The sequence below is a fragment of the Myxocyprinus asiaticus genome, chromosome 13 (genome assembly GCF_019703515.2).
Source record: "Myxocyprinus asiaticus isolate MX2 ecotype Aquarium Trade chromosome 13, UBuf_Myxa_2, whole genome shotgun sequence".
Taxonomy (NCBI): Eukaryota; Metazoa; Chordata; class Actinopteri; order Cypriniformes; family Catostomidae; genus Myxocyprinus; species Myxocyprinus asiaticus.
Window position 1 is genome coordinate 30,766,603 of NC_059356.1, and position 18,136 is coordinate 30,784,738.

The window sequence follows — 18,136 nt, forward strand, 5'->3', positions numbered from 1 at the left end:
GGGTCATTGTCGTGCTGGAAAGTCCAAGAGCGTCCCATGCGCAGCTTTCATCCAGAAGAATGCAAACTGTCTGCCAGTATTTTCTTATAACATGCTGCATTCATTTGCCATCAATTTTCACAAGATTCCCCGTGCCTTTAGAGCTCACACACCCCCAAAACATCAGTGAGCCACCACCATGCTTCACAGTGGGGATAGTATTCTTTTCACTAATAGGCCTTGTTGACCCCTCTCCAAACATAGAGCTTATGGTTGTGACCATAAAGCTCTATTTTGGTCTCATCACTCCAAATTACAGTGTGCCAGAAGCTGTGAGGCGTGTCAAGGTGTTGTCGGGCATATTGTAACTGAGCATTTTTGTGTCATTGGCGCAGTAAAGGCTTCTTTCTGGCAACTCGGCCATGCAGCTCATTTTTGTTCAAGTTTCGTCGTATTGTGCTCCTTGAAACAACCACACTGTCTTTTTCCAGAGCAGCCTGTATTTCTCCTGAGGTTACCTGTAGGTTTTTCTTTGTATCCCGAACAATTCTTCTGGCAGTTGTGGCTGAAATCTTTCTTGGTCTACCTGACCTTGGCTTGGTATCAAGAGATCCCTGAATTTTCCACTTCTTAAGTGATTGAACAGTACTGACTGGCATTTTCAAGGCTTTGGATATCTTTTTATATCCTTTTCTATCTTTATAAAGTTCCATTACCTTGTTATGCAGGTCTATTGACAGTTCTTTTTTGCTCCCCATGGCTCAGTATCTAGCCTGCTCAGTGCATCCACGTGAGAGCTAACAAACTCATTGCCTCTTTATACACAGACACTAATTGCAATTTAAAAAGACACAGGTGTGGGAAATTGACCTTTAATTGCCATTTAAACCTGTGTGTGTCACCTTGCGTGTCTGTAGCAAGGCCAAACATTCAAGGGTATGTAAACTTTTGATCAGGGCCATTTGGGTGATTTCTGTTATCATTATTATTTAAAAAGGAGCCAAACAACTATGTGATAATAAATGGCTTCATATGATCACTATCCTTAAATAAAGACAGTTTTTTTGCATGATCAGTCATATTTTAAAATCAGTGCCAAAATTTCACAATTTCTGCCAGGGTATGCAAACTTTTGAGCACAACTGTATATGTACACCTTATCCATGCGATTATCTAATCAGCCAATTGTGCAGCAGTGCAATGCATAAAATCATACAGATACAGGTCAGGAGCTTTAGTTAATGTTCACATCAACCATCAGAATGGGGTAAAAAATGCACATTTTCACATTTTTAAAAATTCCCAGTGATTTTGACTGTGGCATGATTGTTGGTGCCAGACAGGCTGGTTTGAGTATTTCTGTAACTGCTGATCTCCTGGAATTTTCATACACAACATTCTCTAAAGTTTACGCAGAATGTTGCCACAAACAAAAAACATCAAGTGAATGTGCAGATCTGCCAACAGAAATACCTTGATGAGAGAAGTCAACAGAGAATGGCCAGACTGGTTCGAGCTGACAGAAAGGCTACGGTAACTCAGATAACCACTCTGTATAACTGTAGTGAGCAGAATAGCATCTCAAAATACACAACACGTCCAACCTTGAGGCAAATGAGCTACAACAGCAGAAGACCACGTTGGGTTCCACTGATGTCAGCCAAGAACAGAAAACTGAGGCTGCAGTGGGCACAGGCTCATCACAACTTGACAGCTGTAGACTGGAAAAAAGTAGCCTTGTCTGATGAATCTCAATTTCTGCTCAGGCACACAGATGGTAGGGTCAGAATTTGGTGCCAAAAGCATGAATCAATGGACCCAACCTGCCTTGTGTCAACAGTCCTGACTGGTGGTGGTGTTGTAATGGTGTGCAGAATATTTTCTTGCTACACTCTGGGCCTTTTAATACCAATCAGTCAAAACTTGAATGCCACAGCCTGTCTGAGTATTGTTACCGATCATGTGCATGATTATGCACCATATCACAAAGAACAAGTCGTCTCAAACTGGTTTCATGAACATGATGATGAGTTCATTGTTCTTCAGTGGCTTTCCCAGTCACCGGATCTGAATCCAATAGAGCACCTTTGGGATGTGGTAGAATGGGAGATTCATAGCATGGATGTGCAGCTGACAAATCTGCAGAAATTGTGTGATGCTATCATGTCAACATGGACCAGAATCTCAAAGAAATGTTTCCAACATCTTGTGTAATCCATGACATGAAGAATTTAGGCTGTTTTGAGAGCAAAGTGAGATCCTGACTAGTATTAGTATAGTGTTCAAAGTGCTCAGAGAGAGAGAGAGAGAGAGAGAGAGAGAGAGAGAGAGATGTGTGTGTGTGTGTGTGTGTGTGTGTGTGTGTGTGTGTGTGTGTCTGTAGTGATGTGCATTTGTTACTCAGAGATATCAGACTGCTAGATGGTGCCACTGACCAATCAGAATAAATATGATTTTTTTTCCCCCTTATTTAATAACATGCATATATTAATTATTTACAGAAAGACCAGGAATGAGTAGTTGGAAAGTAAATATGGTACGTTTTTATGTATTAAAAAAAGTGGTGACTTTATTCATGCAATGGTTTACCAATATGTAAGCGTTAACAAGAAAAACAACTGAAATACAGGTATGTGTTTTCCCACAGTTAGTATAAGCTGACTTTCTCCCAAAAGAAAAATGTTTTCTCACAATAACAGAAACTCTTTACCAGCAAACAGAGGAAATAATTATTTGATGAGTACTGTAGTCTGTAAAAGACAAGAGGAATAAAATAAAGAGCAGAGAAAGATGACTCAGAGGCTGTGGGAAGAGTCTGCCGAGTACTTGGTTTAGATAGTGTGAAAGAGGGCTTCTGTTCGATTCATTAGCATCAGCGAGTGGGCTATGTGCTGCTATATCATCCACCTTTCATATTCTTTTTGATACTAACCCTGATGAAGTCAGTAGGTATTTTACTGTGTCTCTGGAGCATCGACTGTCTGGTATCCACATCCTGTTTTTCACTCTCACTCTTGTTAACAGTGTGTACATACACAAAGAGTCACATTACAGTCACTGCTAGTGATTTCTCAGTTTCCTTGATCTCACGCCCTCTCTATCTGCATGACCGCCGTCACTGGTTTATTGTGAAGTTGAAGGGTGACATGTTTTTTAATCTCCTGGATTCTAGTGCTATAGTTTCAGTAGAAGAGCAGTATATCTAAGGCAGATTTATGCGGCTCTTCTTAGGATGATGAAAAAGATCACAATAATTTGACAATGGCAAATCCCTTTTTTAGACATTCAGGTTTTTTTAAATAGTCTGTACGCACAACTCTTTCTCTCACACAGTACTTTATACACTCTCTATCATTTTTCCTGTCTCTATGCTTAATCTTTCCCTCTCCCTGTCCTTGACTCAGACTGTGAGGCCTTAGTGATGATAAGAGACAACTAAGCATTCAACACAGAGCACTATTATTCAACACTACTACAGCACCTCCTGTGGGTCTATCTGGGCCATCTTGCAATAACCTTGATGAACAGAAGAGGCCGCTAAGAACTCACAAAACTTCACACTGCAAAACTAGCTCTGTGCCAAACCTACTTTATTTTCACCTCTGTGCCGCGCTCCCACGGCCATTTAAACTGACCAGACTTTGGAATTTTAGTGATACTATTTTGAAATAGGCTTTATCTAAATAATAAACAATTTTGGGCCATTTTTCATTCATTTCCTCTTGGCTTTATCTGATTTTTGAAGCTTGCACCTAACCTTTCTCACATACACCATCATTCCAAAAAGGCATTTCATGATATCCACATACAGTATGAGCAGTTCCTGCTGCTTCTGCACCATTATGCACAGTAATTACTCTCTGTCCTTTTGCACAAAGTCAGACACCGGTAAAAAATCAGACAATGGACTGCCGCCTGGGCATAAGACATTGGGCCTGATGTACTTTCAGATAATGCTTAGGTGATTTTGGGTCATCACTTTGATATTGCGTGTGACAAAGAGCCAAACTGTCCTGCACTTTTGGCAATGCCACACACAAAAACTAACTGTGATGATTACACAGGGACAAATGACAATCTCCAACTGTGATTGTTGTCTCTAGAGTCATTTATAGGACATAAAGATTTTGATTAAATATTCCTTCGAAGGGCATCAGATTCTACAAATTACCAATATAACATCCAAAAATTCTAATAGATAGGATTACATTGTTAAAGGGACAGTTCACGCAAAAGTGACAAATCTTTCTTTTAGCCTACTTACCGTCATGTTGTTCCAAGCCCATACAATGTCATTTTTTCCAAGGAACACAAAAGGAAATGCAAGGTGGAATGACAGCCTCAGTTGCCGTTCTCTTTCATTGTATGGAAAAAGATGGGTAACACTTTACATTAATGTTGCCTTTGTAAAGTGTTAATAAAGGGGTTCAGTAATGACTAATAAGTAAGTTACCAATGCATTTAAATCATTTGCATGGAGTTATAGCAACGTGTGTTCATCCAATACTTGCAAAATAGTAAGTATTTTAACTTACATGTTTTAAATGCTTAATAAATACACTTTTTCTTCATGCTTCTTTTAATTAACAAACATAAAATGCACTAATTCATGATTTGTGTCCCAATGTAGCAAAAATAGACTATCAAAGCGAAATGAAAAGCAGAGATGATACACTGAAAAAAAAATATGTTGGTATAACTTAATTAAATTGTGGACATTGGTTCCACACAATAAAAATTTATTTCCTTGATATGAAATTAAAATGTAGGTTCTACACAAATATTTTATGTAGCAAAAAACCCAAATGATTTGAGTTAACCTAACTTAAAATTGATCTGTTCAAATTACTATACAGAACCTTGCAGCTTGTTGCTAGCTAACAAAAAATACAGCATATTATACAGTATGTAGCTTTTTGTACTGTATTATAAGAATGGTGCTGCTGAGCGCTTATAGATTCCCAATCAATCATTATGCTTAAGATCCCTCAGTAATTACTTTCTGAGAAAAGCAATACACACTAATATTTCTGTTGAAATGTACCCATCCTCGACCTAACAATTAGATCCACTCTTCCCCATAATGGCAATCTTCAAAAACACCATCAACATGACAGAAACCCCTCTAAATCTTAACATGACAGAATAGTAAACACTACCAAGTCTCCTACTTGTTTCATTTTACTTAGAAATACATTAAAATAACATTTCATCTAAAAATGGATTCTTCCAATCCTGTTCCATGCAAAGCATGATGGGAACTGGAAATCCCCTGCCTGGTTTCAGCAATACATTGAAGCAACAAACATTATACACATAGTCCCAAATAAATTGGATTAAGTAAACGTACATGTTTTATACACAATTAAGGTGAGACTAAATGCTTAAGAATTGCGTTGCATTAGCTCATTTTAATTAAATGAATTGAGCAAGCAGTAAAAATCACATTGAGTGAACACCATCCGTTAGAAGTCAGAATCCAGTTAAACATTTCATAGCAATGTGATCATATCACTTTTTGATGACTGTGCTGAGTATCGCTTGTACTTTACGCAATATAATTATGTTCTCATCTTTAACATAAATGTGTTGTTGTTTTTAAGCATACTGTTTAGTATTTTCAATAGAGCTGCTTTCCTTTTTTCAGTGTGTCATTTTGCTACACAATCTGCTTTGTGTTTATACTCATTTCTGTAATGTCTTGACTCACTTGTGTCGTCACTTCCCTTGTCACATTGATGTCAAAATAATGGTGCTAATGTGACTGGTATCTCAGCTTACCTAGCCCTAATTTCTTTAAAGTCTTCTGCAAAAAAATAATAATAATAATAATAATAATAATGTTTTAGGTCTTCATGCTCATTCACAGCATATATCATATAATAAAGCCTAGAACTATGTACAGTTTTCTAATGTTGGAAACTAAATGCTTCTCATCTGTCCACTTTACATTAAGTAAACATTTTCATAGGTTACTAATGTTGAATAAGTGTTATTAAGCATTTATAACATGTGAGGTAAAATGGTTCACTATTTGGCAGGTATAGCATGAAAGTCATCCTTTTATGCATGTTGTTATCACCACATATGTGCACAATTTAAAATGCATCTGTTTATCTGATTATTGAACCCTTTTATTGTCCATTCAGCATTCACGTAAAGTGTTACCAAAAGATGCAATGAAAGTGAACATTGACTGAGGTTGTCAGTCCCTAACATTCTGGCTAATTTTGTGTTTTTTTTCTCTCAACAGAATAGTCAATAATAACAGATTTTATATATATATATATATATATATATATATATATATATATATATATATATATATATATATATATATATATATATATAGACTTGTAAACGTGCAATGTTTTGGAACTAGGGTGCTTGAGTAAAGCATAAACTGACCACTGACCTTATCTTGAACCTGATACCTAAGCACAGGGTTGGTTGTATCCCAGTCTTCCTCAGCAGCTTCCTCCCCTTCTCTTCTTTCCTGAATGCTCACTGGTTTGGAAGGCTCTAATGCGGCTCTGTTGCTATGGTGACCGGCTGTGCATGGAAAGAGCTGCTAAAACTACAAGCTATGTAAGTCATATATAGATTGCAATGCCTAAAGACCACTGTGTGATACATTTAAGGACAGGACAGACATGTCACAGCTGCATGTTGGCAATCTTAGCCTGGATGTAAAAACATCAAGGAGTTGATGTGTGCTTTTCAAAGTGAGAACTGCGATTTCTCATAAAATATTATTTAAATTTGCCTGACACCGACTGATAGAGACCTGGCAACGCCCACTTTGTTCTTGTGCATCACTTGCACCAGTTGTCAGTCGTACCACAGCGCAGCTGTGTCTTTAAATCCTCTCCTTGTGCACAACGATGACATCATCCTCTTAAAACACATTACGTCATCCCTTTCGGGAAAACTTCTCCTAGCTCCACCTTATTCTTCCCCCGTTTTATTGGCCCTTATCAGTGCCCACCTCGACGTCCGTCGTATTGGTGGAGGAGTGTCTACTGGTGTCTATTTTTTATTGGTTTGGCCGTAACATCTGTGTCTGTGGCCCCCACCACTGAAAGAGAAGATTCTCAGCTGAAGACGGGTCGCGGGTAATTTGGTTTTCCGCAAGCGCTCCCACTACGTCAGACGGTTCGCTTCTTATTATGATCATTTGCATTTGAAGGGGGTTGTATATAAAGAGCCCAGAGGCCACTTCTCTGAGCTGGAAGTAAAATATATGCATAAGATTAGCATTTTTATAGAAAACCCAAATACTCTCAGGAACGCGTCCTTGCGCTAAAAACAAACTAGACGCAACGCAACGAATGGAATAAAACGCAGGTGTCTCAAGACGTGCTAGTTGGCGTGGCGTCTAAAAAACGCGACGCTCCTGCGCAAGACGCTTAAACGAGTATGCCGAGTTCAAGTTTAGCTCAACCGACAACATTTGTGGGATAAAGTTGATTACCACAAAAAGTAGTTTCGACCCGTTCGTCATTTGCTTAAAAAAAAAAAAAGAAAAATCGAGGTTACAGTGAGGCACTTACAATTTAAGTGACTTGGGCCAATTTTTGGAGAATTTAAATGCAGAAATGTAAAGCTTAGAATGTTACAAAAGTACTTACATTAATTCTTCTGTTAAAACATTTGTATTATTTGAGCTGAATTATTGTTTAATTCGTGGTTTTGGTGGTTTTTAAGGTTTCAGGGTTTACCGCTTTAGGTTGTCATGGCAACAAATGTGATTTTATCACACTAAAATCATGTTAACATGCATACTGTTTATGTCTTGTGGCAATACTTTTAAAACAGTGAGTATTTTAACGTTTATCAATTGGCCCCATTGACTTCCATTGTAAGTGTCTCACTGTAACTCAGATTTTTTTTAAGAAATAAAGGGACGAGTCGAAATTATTTGGTAATCAACATTATGCCACAAATGCTGTCGATTGAGCATAACTTGTATTGAACCCGCGATATTCCTTTAAGGAAACAGCTGGACGCGGCTTTAGGACCAAAGACGTTCCTCTAGTGCATGTTTACATGTCAAAACAATGGAAAAAGCGCAGACGAGCTCAAAAAACAACCGTCACGCGTTCAATATTCTCTACGTTTTACCTGGTGAGACTTTTGTGTTGAATTTGAAAATGTATTAGTTTAATTATTTAATTAGCTATTAGGAGAAAGAATGATTCACGGTACCATTGGCGTCTTACTGAAATATTATTAATTGATCAGACTAGTGGACGGTCTTTACAAGGAATAATATGCACAAAAAATCATAAGTGTAATTCGTTTTCTTTGTCTACATAAAATCTGCTCTTGAGTAATTATACAATGAAACACTGAAAAAAAATATGTTTTATTATATGATAATAATTTCTCGAAAAAGTGCGCTAGATGTGCGGATTGATTGCGTCATTTCGGGGCGCAATACCGCATGTTACCGGTAGAGGGAGTGGATGTGGCGACAGAGAGCGCGCGAGTGGACCGACTGGTACCCAGCGCGCACCATTTGGACCGCTAACCGATATACGGCGTTTATACTCGTATGTGAAGAAGGGTGTTGTGTCCATTACATACATTATATCGCTCAGTTACTGTAGCCCTAGCAACAGCTCATGCTTGCGATCCCTGTGGTGGTGGTAAAGCAGGCGCGAGCGCGCAGGGGCGGGCGCTTGCCGGAAAAAACGGCGTGGATGTTTCTTTAAGAGCCGTTACATCCATAGAGAGAGAGAGAGAGAGAGAGAGAGAGAGAGGGGTGAAAGAGAGAAAGAGAGAGAGAGAGAGAGAGAGAGAGAGAGAGAGAGAGAGAGACTGGGGTTGATTATGGTTAGGTGTAACGTTTGCTCGCTCGGTCCCGTCGTTACATGTGTGAGGAGGAGGGAAGGGGGAGGCTGATAACTGGGCTTGAACAGCGAAATCGGCACCCGAAAGCGCTGCGCTCCGATGGGGTCGACGGGAATGAAATGATGCTGATGATGATGTCTAGCGTTTAATCCCAACGATGACAACGGTGAGCGGCGGCAAAGCCGGCGTGCATATAATCAGCATCGCATGTATTTTGTTCTATATGCATGTTTGTGTGTGTGAAATCGCCCAGCTGTGGAGACGAGGAGGGGGATGAAAGGACTTAGGAGGAGGGGGCGAGGCGAAAGGGAAAGGATGGATGCAAATAAGAGAATAAAATAAATGACACGACGCGTTATTCATCCGGAGCTCTTAAAATGTGATCATTTCATTTCGACGGCATGTCCAGTCTGCAGAAGAGAGACGGCACATTTATTATGGTGGAGTGAGCGGCAGAGGAATACGTCAACACATACATCCAGGCTTACACCAATTGACATTAGGATTGACATTTCGGTGCTTATTTCGTTATGACGACTGTATTATTCACATCAAACCAGCATTCATGTTATTAAAGGTTACTATAGATCAACATCACTCCATACACTCCCAAATGTAATGATCACGCACTGGTTCCCTTTAAATGATATCCGTGCGTTTCGACAATGTCCATGGACACAAAAAAAGCACTGCCCCGGCTATATGATCGTTCATTTCCGTGCATCACGCGCATCCATTAGCCTTAGGACTAATAGCTTCTACAGAGCCTAACAAATACGCAAAATAACAGCGCTGAGATGTTGAATTTGGAAAGCTTCTCACTTTTCTCCCACTGGGTGTCTGCATCGGAGAGGATTTGAAATAGGCGTGTGTATGTCGGAGACAGAGAGGGAGGGAGGCAGAGAGACGGACGGACGGACAGACAGACAGACAGACAAAACAAATGAAATCGGTTGATGATTTGAATGTTCTGCATGACAGTCGCTGAGATGAGGCTTTCCTGTTGAAACATTGTGCTCATTCGCCTCGACGTCGTTAACATTCAAGACAGAGTGTATTTAGCAGGATTTGTGGCCTATTCAAGAATCACTGCCTGTGTCTCAGCGCTATTGATTCTTCCCAGTTCCTCTGTGTCGACATCCACAGGAACAGGATGCTCTTTCCAGCTATTCCCAGATACAGTCTTGTACTTAGCACAGACCTCTGTATACATATGAGGCCTAACTTTGATGAAATTTCAGAATACACTTTAAAATACACGTTAAAATGTTACATCTTTGACATTTACAGAGTAAATCTTTAAATATTACTGAAACTAAAACAGAAAGGTCTCACTAACTTTTGTCTCAGCTTCAGATACGCGCAAAGATCAGAAATTCTGTGCTTTAAACACTATGTACTTTAAAACGTGATTTGACAAACACAAAGATTTCTAGAAGAATATCTCAGCTCTGTTGGTCAATACAATGCAGGTGAATGGCTACCACAGTTTTAAAGCTCTAAAAAGCATATAAATGCAGCATAAAAGTAATCCATAGGACTCCAGTGGTTTAATCCATGTCTTCTGAAGATATATGATACGTGTGGAGGAGAAACAGATCAGTATTTAAGTCCTTTTATACTATATATTCTCCTCTCTGTCCAGTAGGTGGCAATATGCATGAAGAATGTGAATCGCCAAAAGCAAACGAAGAAGAATGTGAAAGTGAAAGTGCAGTCTGATAGTGAAAAAATGACTTAAATATTGATCTGTTTCTCCTTCACACTTATCATATATCTTCAGAAGACATGGATTTAACCACTGGAGTCATATGGATTTATGGATCTTTTATGCTGCCTTTATATGCTTTTGGAGCTTCAAAATTGTGGTACCCATTCACTTGCATTGTGAGGACCAACAGAGTTGAAATATTCTTATGAAAATCTTTGTGTTAAGCAGAAGAATGAAAGTCATACACATCTGGGATGGCATGAGGGTGAGTAAATGATGAGAGAATTGTCATCACCCTGATGGGCATTTTCTTTTAGTTTGATGGTCTGCCGCGGTCTATTGCTGACTCTAATGTGAAGAATTGAATTATACCAACCTATCATTCAATGACAATGTCTTTCATTGTCAGGATTCAAACATAGTATCACTTTCAAACATTTATCTTTTCCACTCACATCCTTTTATCAGGTGTTCATGATTGTGATGTATTTCAATAAATAAAAATGAAAATCTACATGACAGCTGATAGTTACCCAACAGAACAGATGCTGCCCCACTTATACCTCCCAAGGCTTCTTGACAACTTGTATTGCAACATTTAATGCAGTAAACGACTGCATTAAAAGCATGCCATATTAATAATGGCAAAAGCGATTACTATCCAAAGCCACTTTGTCAAGTATTGCTTTTGTATTTGTCTTTTTTTTTCACCCTGTTTTCTCTCTTATTTTGGTTTAGCTGTATATATTGTCATGATATTACCAATAAAAAGCACAGTTGTAAACCTGTGAAATTAAATCGAAATCAGAGTTTGTTTTATTTTTTTCTTAATTTATTGTCAGAGCATTGGCAGGGTTCCCATGGTCATGAAAAAACTGGTAATATGAAGGAATATTACAATTGTGATTTCAAGGCCTGTAATGTCATGGGAATTAATACAAGTTTAAAAAGTTATGCAAATGCATATTGAACCTATATATTTTTTTTAGTTATGCTCAGCTCCAAAATATCTCAATGATTAGAAATTGCTTTTTTTAAAACCTTTTCCAGTAATCTTGAATGACTGGAAAAGTCATTGGGTCAAAAGGTCTGGGAACCCTGCATTGCTTTTGATGTACTTGGAGACTTTGAATCCACAGCATCTGGTATAGTATATATATTTGTGTATGTATATATATATATATATATATATATATAAATGTCAATCTTAATTTCTTTATTACTTACCCAGCTTTGATTATTTGTGCTAATATCACTCTCCTTTGCCTCCCTCTTCAGCTCTCCTTTACGTGAAGTTCGAACCCAGTGGGTAGAAGACTTTCCTCCATGCCCACCCTTCCTTTTACCCAATCCAGTCCCTGTAACCCAACTGCTTCCCCCTCCCAATTTTTCCTGCCACTTTTATCCCACCTGAGACCACACCCTGCTGCTCCACACAAATGCACCCAAGCCAAGGATTTTGAACAGCACATACAAGGGCCAATCAGGAGACTTGAAGCCATTCAGGAAATAGCAACACAACTCATGATCTACCTGAACACTGAGGAATAATAAGGAAAAAGCTGTGGATAATTAACTCGCAAAGAAGAAAATTAGAGAAAATTCGGATAAACTGGCAGTACGTGTCTACCTTTGAAGAAGAGCACAGCAATTAGGATATTCCACCAAGCTGTAGAAGAAAGCAGATAAGATTGAATAGAGGGTGAAAAGACACAGAAAAGTACACCATTCGCGCATGCACACTCGCAAAACACATACACACCAATCACTGAGAAATGAAATGAGCGCCACAAACTGAGCATACACGTAAGAAAACACATCTGCAATAATCAACACAGCACTAAAGAGACAGCAAACTCCCTCTGCATACCACACACATTCCCACACACACATTACAGACTGTTACGGCACACGTTCTTACCACAGACCACACACTATTATCACACACCATCAGATGCTACGCGATCCTACACTTAGCAAATGCTCATATAAACACCCTCATATGAACAAGTTGTTTTTCTGTCTGCCATACACCCTTAGGCACGCAAACACCACCGGATCCAACACATAAGCAGTCCCGCACTGTGATTCTCACAAATACCTCTTGTAGGGACCACACATACACAAACTCACCCCTTAACCTCCCTCTCGCTATCAGATAACAAACTCTCGCATCTGTTCACACACTCCACGGCCTCAAGATGATGTGTGAGGTGATGCCCACCATCTCGGAGGACGGGCGGGGAGGTGGAGGAGGAGGCCCGTCATCCCCTGCCGCCGGAGGAGGTGGGGGTATGGGGGGCGGCTCAGGGGGCATGGGTGGTGGCTATGGGGGCCGGGAGGCCCGTGGTGGAGATGAAGGGGGGAGCACTGGAAATCTGGAGTCTCTAATGGTGAACATGCTGACGGAGAGAGAGCGGCTGCTGGAGAGTCTCAGAGAGACCCAGGACAGTCTCGGCACAGCACAGCTACGTCTGCGAGAGCTGGGTCATGAGAAGGACTCACTGCAGAGGCAACTCTCCATCGCACTGCCACAGGTATGCATCTGGGCCTTATGTGTGAGGAAAGTTATGTGTGTTATTATATGCAGAATATGTATTGGATTAGAAAAGACAACATAAGGTTTAATAGAATGTGATATGTTGTGCACTTGTCATTTTAAGTCTTAAAGGGATAGTGTTGTTCTAAGCTCTAATTATTATATTTATTCTGTGGAACACCAAATGAGATGTTCAGTAAAATATAGTATGGGAACCAGTGGTAAAGCTGCAAAAAGGACCATAAAAGTGGTCCTTTTGACTCGTAAACAAAGTCTTCTGAAGCCATATGTTAACTTAACAGGCTGAAATTAAAGTAGACATTTACTGAAAAAGTTTTGCCTTGAAAACCACGCTTGACAGCCGTGGTCACCTTTCACTTTCATTTTATGGAAATTAGCAGCCTGGGCATACTATATTTACCATACATATCTGCTATTGTGTTTGTAAAAGGTTTAGAAAGACACAAGGGTGAAGAAATTATGACAGAATTTTCATTTTTTGGTGAACTCTTCCTTTTACATCTTAGGTTTGGAGTAGCATGTTGTAAGAACGTCTTGGACTAAATAGTTTACATGGGAAAACAGGGATTTGAGATGAACCTTGACTCCAGGAAGGATGAATTGCCAGAGTGGAGTATAAGGTTGCATATAATTTGCAAATTGTAACACATTTGTGGGTCTGCTTGGATTTGTGTGTTGATGTTTTGATTGATTAATTATTATTTTTAGTACGTCCTCTTTAGCCAATTAGATGAGACGTTATAAATCCAGTCTATTCTCAACATCTACGTGCATCTTTTTAACCATAGTGTCATGTTAAGTCTCTTCTATGCAAAGTGTCTTTGATGGAAAAGGTGTTGTGTCACGTTGAAATTTAATAATTACACAGGAACAAAAATAAATATAATACTCATGCAGGGATGTGGCTAAATTCACCGGGCACAGGACAAAAGTTTTATAGGTGAGCCACCGCCTCCTCTCTCCTGGGCCCAATGAGCAGGCTATACCATAAAGGTCCTTGTTGCTTTTTGTTTGCAAAAAGCAGTCTTTACTCTTGTAAATAACTACATATAGCTGCATCCCAAATCTGCACTGTTCAGTGCCATTTTGTAGTGTAAGTGGGAATAAGATGTTCACACTGAAAATGGATCAAGAAAAAGTGTACTAGTACCCGGATGATGTACTTCTACAACCGAAATAATGGAGTGTGCTGGGTTTCCTGGCCAACCTGCTGAAAAGACCAGCATTGTTGGTCACCAGGTTATGTTGTGTTTTGTGTACATGGGATGCTGGCGTCCCCACCAGGCTTCTTAGTTAGCTTAACCAGCTTCACCTGAAAGACTAAACTGGTCAACCAACTTATCAGCCAAGTTTTGCTGGTGAAAAGCATGGCTGTGCTGGTCAATCAGTTTGACCAGCACCAAACCAGCACTAACCAGCATTAACCAACTTAGACCAGCATGGTAATTGCATGCTGTTTAAGCTGGTCTTTTTAACAGGGACATAACAATTGTAATTAATGATGAATGTGACAACTACTGAAACTTTTCCCTTACAGAAAATAACTGCAGTACAAGTGTGGTAATTTGGATGCAGTATTACTGCAGTACCAGAGACTATTTAGCAGTGACAGAGCACTTCTATTTAAATAAATAGGAGAAACTAGAAAACCTAACAGCCAATGGATATTGAAAAGGAAGTCCTGCCTCACACGTAAAAGAGCAAATAAGCTTTTGGATAGAGAGATCACCTGTCAATCAGTGTTTGTCGTAAGCCGAACCTGCCTGAAAAATAGCATTTTTTAGTGTGATCCGAGCAAAATAAACACAATTAATGATACTACTGTTGTCAGATTATACTGCTGATTTGATACATTGTCTTGATTGTAATATTGACCAACTGTCTTGGAGATTTCAGTGTTTCCCCACTGAAGTAGATGGGAGCTGCACGTTCAAAGATGGTCACTAAGTGGTCTAACTTTCCTTGAAAAAAAATAATTATATGATACTGCATCAAAATTAACACACTTGTACTGCAGAAAAGAAAATTACAATAATACATTGTCCAAAGTACCACAATTGTACTGCAGTATAGGAAACTGCAGTAATGCTGCGTCCAAATTACCACACTTGTACTGCAGTTATTTTTTGTAAGGGCTGTAAGACAGTACCTTGCAAATGTGAGCTGAACGCTTTACCATCACCCCATTCTGTGTGAATATGTACATTATATAAGATATAAGTGTTGGACTGAGGTTGGCTAATATGCTAAAACTAGCGGCAACATATCACATGTGTTTGAAACTGTCGCTTACTTCAAAAGAAAAACGGCAAATGCCTCCGTGTAGTAAAAAATCGTTAGTGTTCCAATTAGGACAATACTACCCTTTAAAAATTCATACACTAGATCGCTGAGCATAGTGTATAGTGCGCAGTGTATAGAGTGTGTGTGTGTGTGTGTGTGAACAGAATGGGATTAAGCACTCAGAAGAGGAGTGACGACCTTTTGTGTTTACCTGTAGTGTGTACCTGATGCGATCAAAGTAGTGTAAAACTGAAGACGAATGAAGGAAATAGAACAATAGATTAAAATCAATTTTGGCAGACAATTAGGCATTTTGCCCGATGATGGTGACAGGTTTCTTACTTTAGAGCCAGGTTGCTTGATATCTTAATATTTCAACCTTATGTTAGCTTTGTTCTGGCATTTTTATATTGAAAATGGACTAGGTAACCTGTTGGTTATGTGCATTAAAATAAGTTGTGTAGGCAATGTGTTTTCTAGGCCATTTTGAACTGAGATATTTGGAAAACAAGAAAAAAGGTCTCCACAAACCCACCTGTACATCCTTTCTCTTATTCTCTCATTCTTTCTATTCATTGGTTATTCTTTGGTTCTCTACTGACTGCATTTCCATATTTCTCAGCATTTTAATGGAAACCAGACACTCCTGTATATATAAAGGATATAATTTTATGTGGCTGCTGTCTACTCTGTTCTTTTATTGAGATATTGGTACTTATTATTAAAACAACTAGTTTATCCTCTTTGTATTCAGGCTGTTCATTTGTTAAAGGGATAGTTTACCCAAAAATGAAAATTCTCTTATCATTTACTCACCATCATGATATTGCAGGTGTGTATGACTTTCTTTCTTCACCAGAACACATTTAAATAAAAATATCTCAGCTCAGTAGGTCCTTAAAATACAAATGGATGGTGATCAGAACTTTGAAGCTCAAAATATCACAGACAGTCAGCATAAATGTCATCGATACGACTCCAACGGTTAAATTAATGTCTTCTAAAGCGATACAATCCATGCGAAAAACTATCAGTATTGAAGTACTTTTTAACTATAATCCATCGGTTCTGGTAAGCTTCACGAGAGGGCGGAGCTCACGTGGTCTCTCGTGTGACGTATTCACGTTGCCATGTTATGAACGTAATTTCAAGTTTTTCTCTCGGTTGAGACATCCAGGATAAGCACACAAACGCACCATTGTGAAAAACTAACAGAGACTGTTCCTCATACTCATATGTAAACAGCGCTGCTCTTCCGGGTGTGTCGCACGTGCGTCACATGCGCATACCGCTGCTGACCGGAAGTGATTATTTAGATTGAACAAAGGTACTTAAATATTGATCTTTTTCGCACCAAAAGCGATCGTGTCACTTTAGAAGACGTTAATTGAACCAGTGGAGTCGTATGGATGGCATTTATGCTGACTATTTGTTCTTTTTGGAGCTTCAAAAGTCTGATCACCATCCACTTGCATTTTAAGGACCTTCTGAGCTAAAATATTTTTCTAATTATCTTCAAATGTGTTATGGTGAAGAAAGAAAGTCAGACACACTTTGGATACCATGTGGGTGAGTAAATGATGAGAGAATTTTCATTTTTGGGTGAACTATCCCTTTAAGCTTGAGAATAGAAAAGTCAAGATACATTGTGCAGAAGAGATGCAACATACTACTCATGAAATTGAATCTAACAGTACTAAGATTGGCTGGATTTAAAATGTCTCATCTCATTGGCTCAAAAGAATGAACTTTCAGAAAAATGTATTTGTGAATCCCAAAAATCTCAAGACATCCACACACAAATTCAAGGTGATCCACAAATGTCTGGCGATTTGCAAGCACATATTTAACACTTGGGTATTTATGAATTGTGTTTTGCATTTGTGAATCTTAGTGTGTGAATATTAATTTGGTTATGCAATTGCAAATCGAATTTTATGAATGTGAATTAGGTTACCCATCTGTAAATCATAATTTGTAAACAGATTCATTTTGATACTATTCTGTCCACATTTTTGTATGCCAATTATAGATGTCTGTAACACTGGAAACATTTTGGAACCAAATGCCACAAACGTTGGCCGTGAAATAACAGGTATTAGAGAGACCCATTTTCTGGGAGATTGACTGGATATTTAAGGGCCATAGCACCAGAGAGAGGAGGAGATCAAATATCACACTTACACATCCAAATACACACACAGATGCAAACACTCTATGAAATAAGCAGACAGTGATTCAGAGGTGTGAAACATTAAGCAGGTTCAGTCAGTGCATCCCACCAGCATAGGACTTATGAGAGAAAAACAGATAGAGAATGAGAGAGATTATTTCAAGAAGGAGACAAGGCGCAAGCTGTAAAAAATGGGTGTAAACCCATTGTTAAAGCCCCTTGTGTAAGTCGAACAATAGCAGGAACTTGAATGAGAGAAAGAAATAAAGCAGGACATTATCACGCAGTTGTGTTTCGCATACTTGTGCCAAACATAATTCTAGTCCAATCTCAGCAAGGTACAGTTCCAGAATGCCAAAATCCTATGGGCCCACTGAGTTACCATCTGTGTACCACTATACCACTCCTAAGCTTAGTCCATCCACTCCCCTTTCCTCTCTTCCGTATTTCTCCTGCATATTTCCACTATATATGGGTGTTCATTGAAAGAGAGGCAGCTTAGGATATAGGTGGGATATGACTGTGACAACTTCCAGCTGGAGACATAACCCACCACCAAACACATTCATAATTA

The 18,136-nt window shown here is 39.1% G+C and overlaps 1 protein-coding gene across 4 annotated transcripts in view; it reads left to right on the top strand.

Annotated features, from left to right (window-relative positions):
* The first annotated feature begins 8,837 nt into the window (after nt 1-8,837).
* LOC127450730 (liprin-alpha-3-like) overlaps nt 8,838-18,136 on the top strand; it is a 53,314-nt gene continuing 44,015 nt past the window's right edge. For 3 of the 4 annotated variants that reach the window (XM_051715042.1, XM_051715044.1, XM_051715046.1), the window contains exons 1-2: nt 8,838-9,001; nt 11,825-13,083. In XM_051715042.1, the coding sequence (XP_051571002.1) occupies nt 12,748-13,083 (336 nt within the window). In that variant the 5' untranslated portion in view covers nt 8,838-9,001; nt 11,825-12,747. Of the gene's footprint in view, nt 9,002-11,596; nt 11,692-11,824; nt 13,084-18,136 lie in introns of all 4 variants that reach the window. The other variant, XM_051715043.1, reaches the window with a different exon arrangement.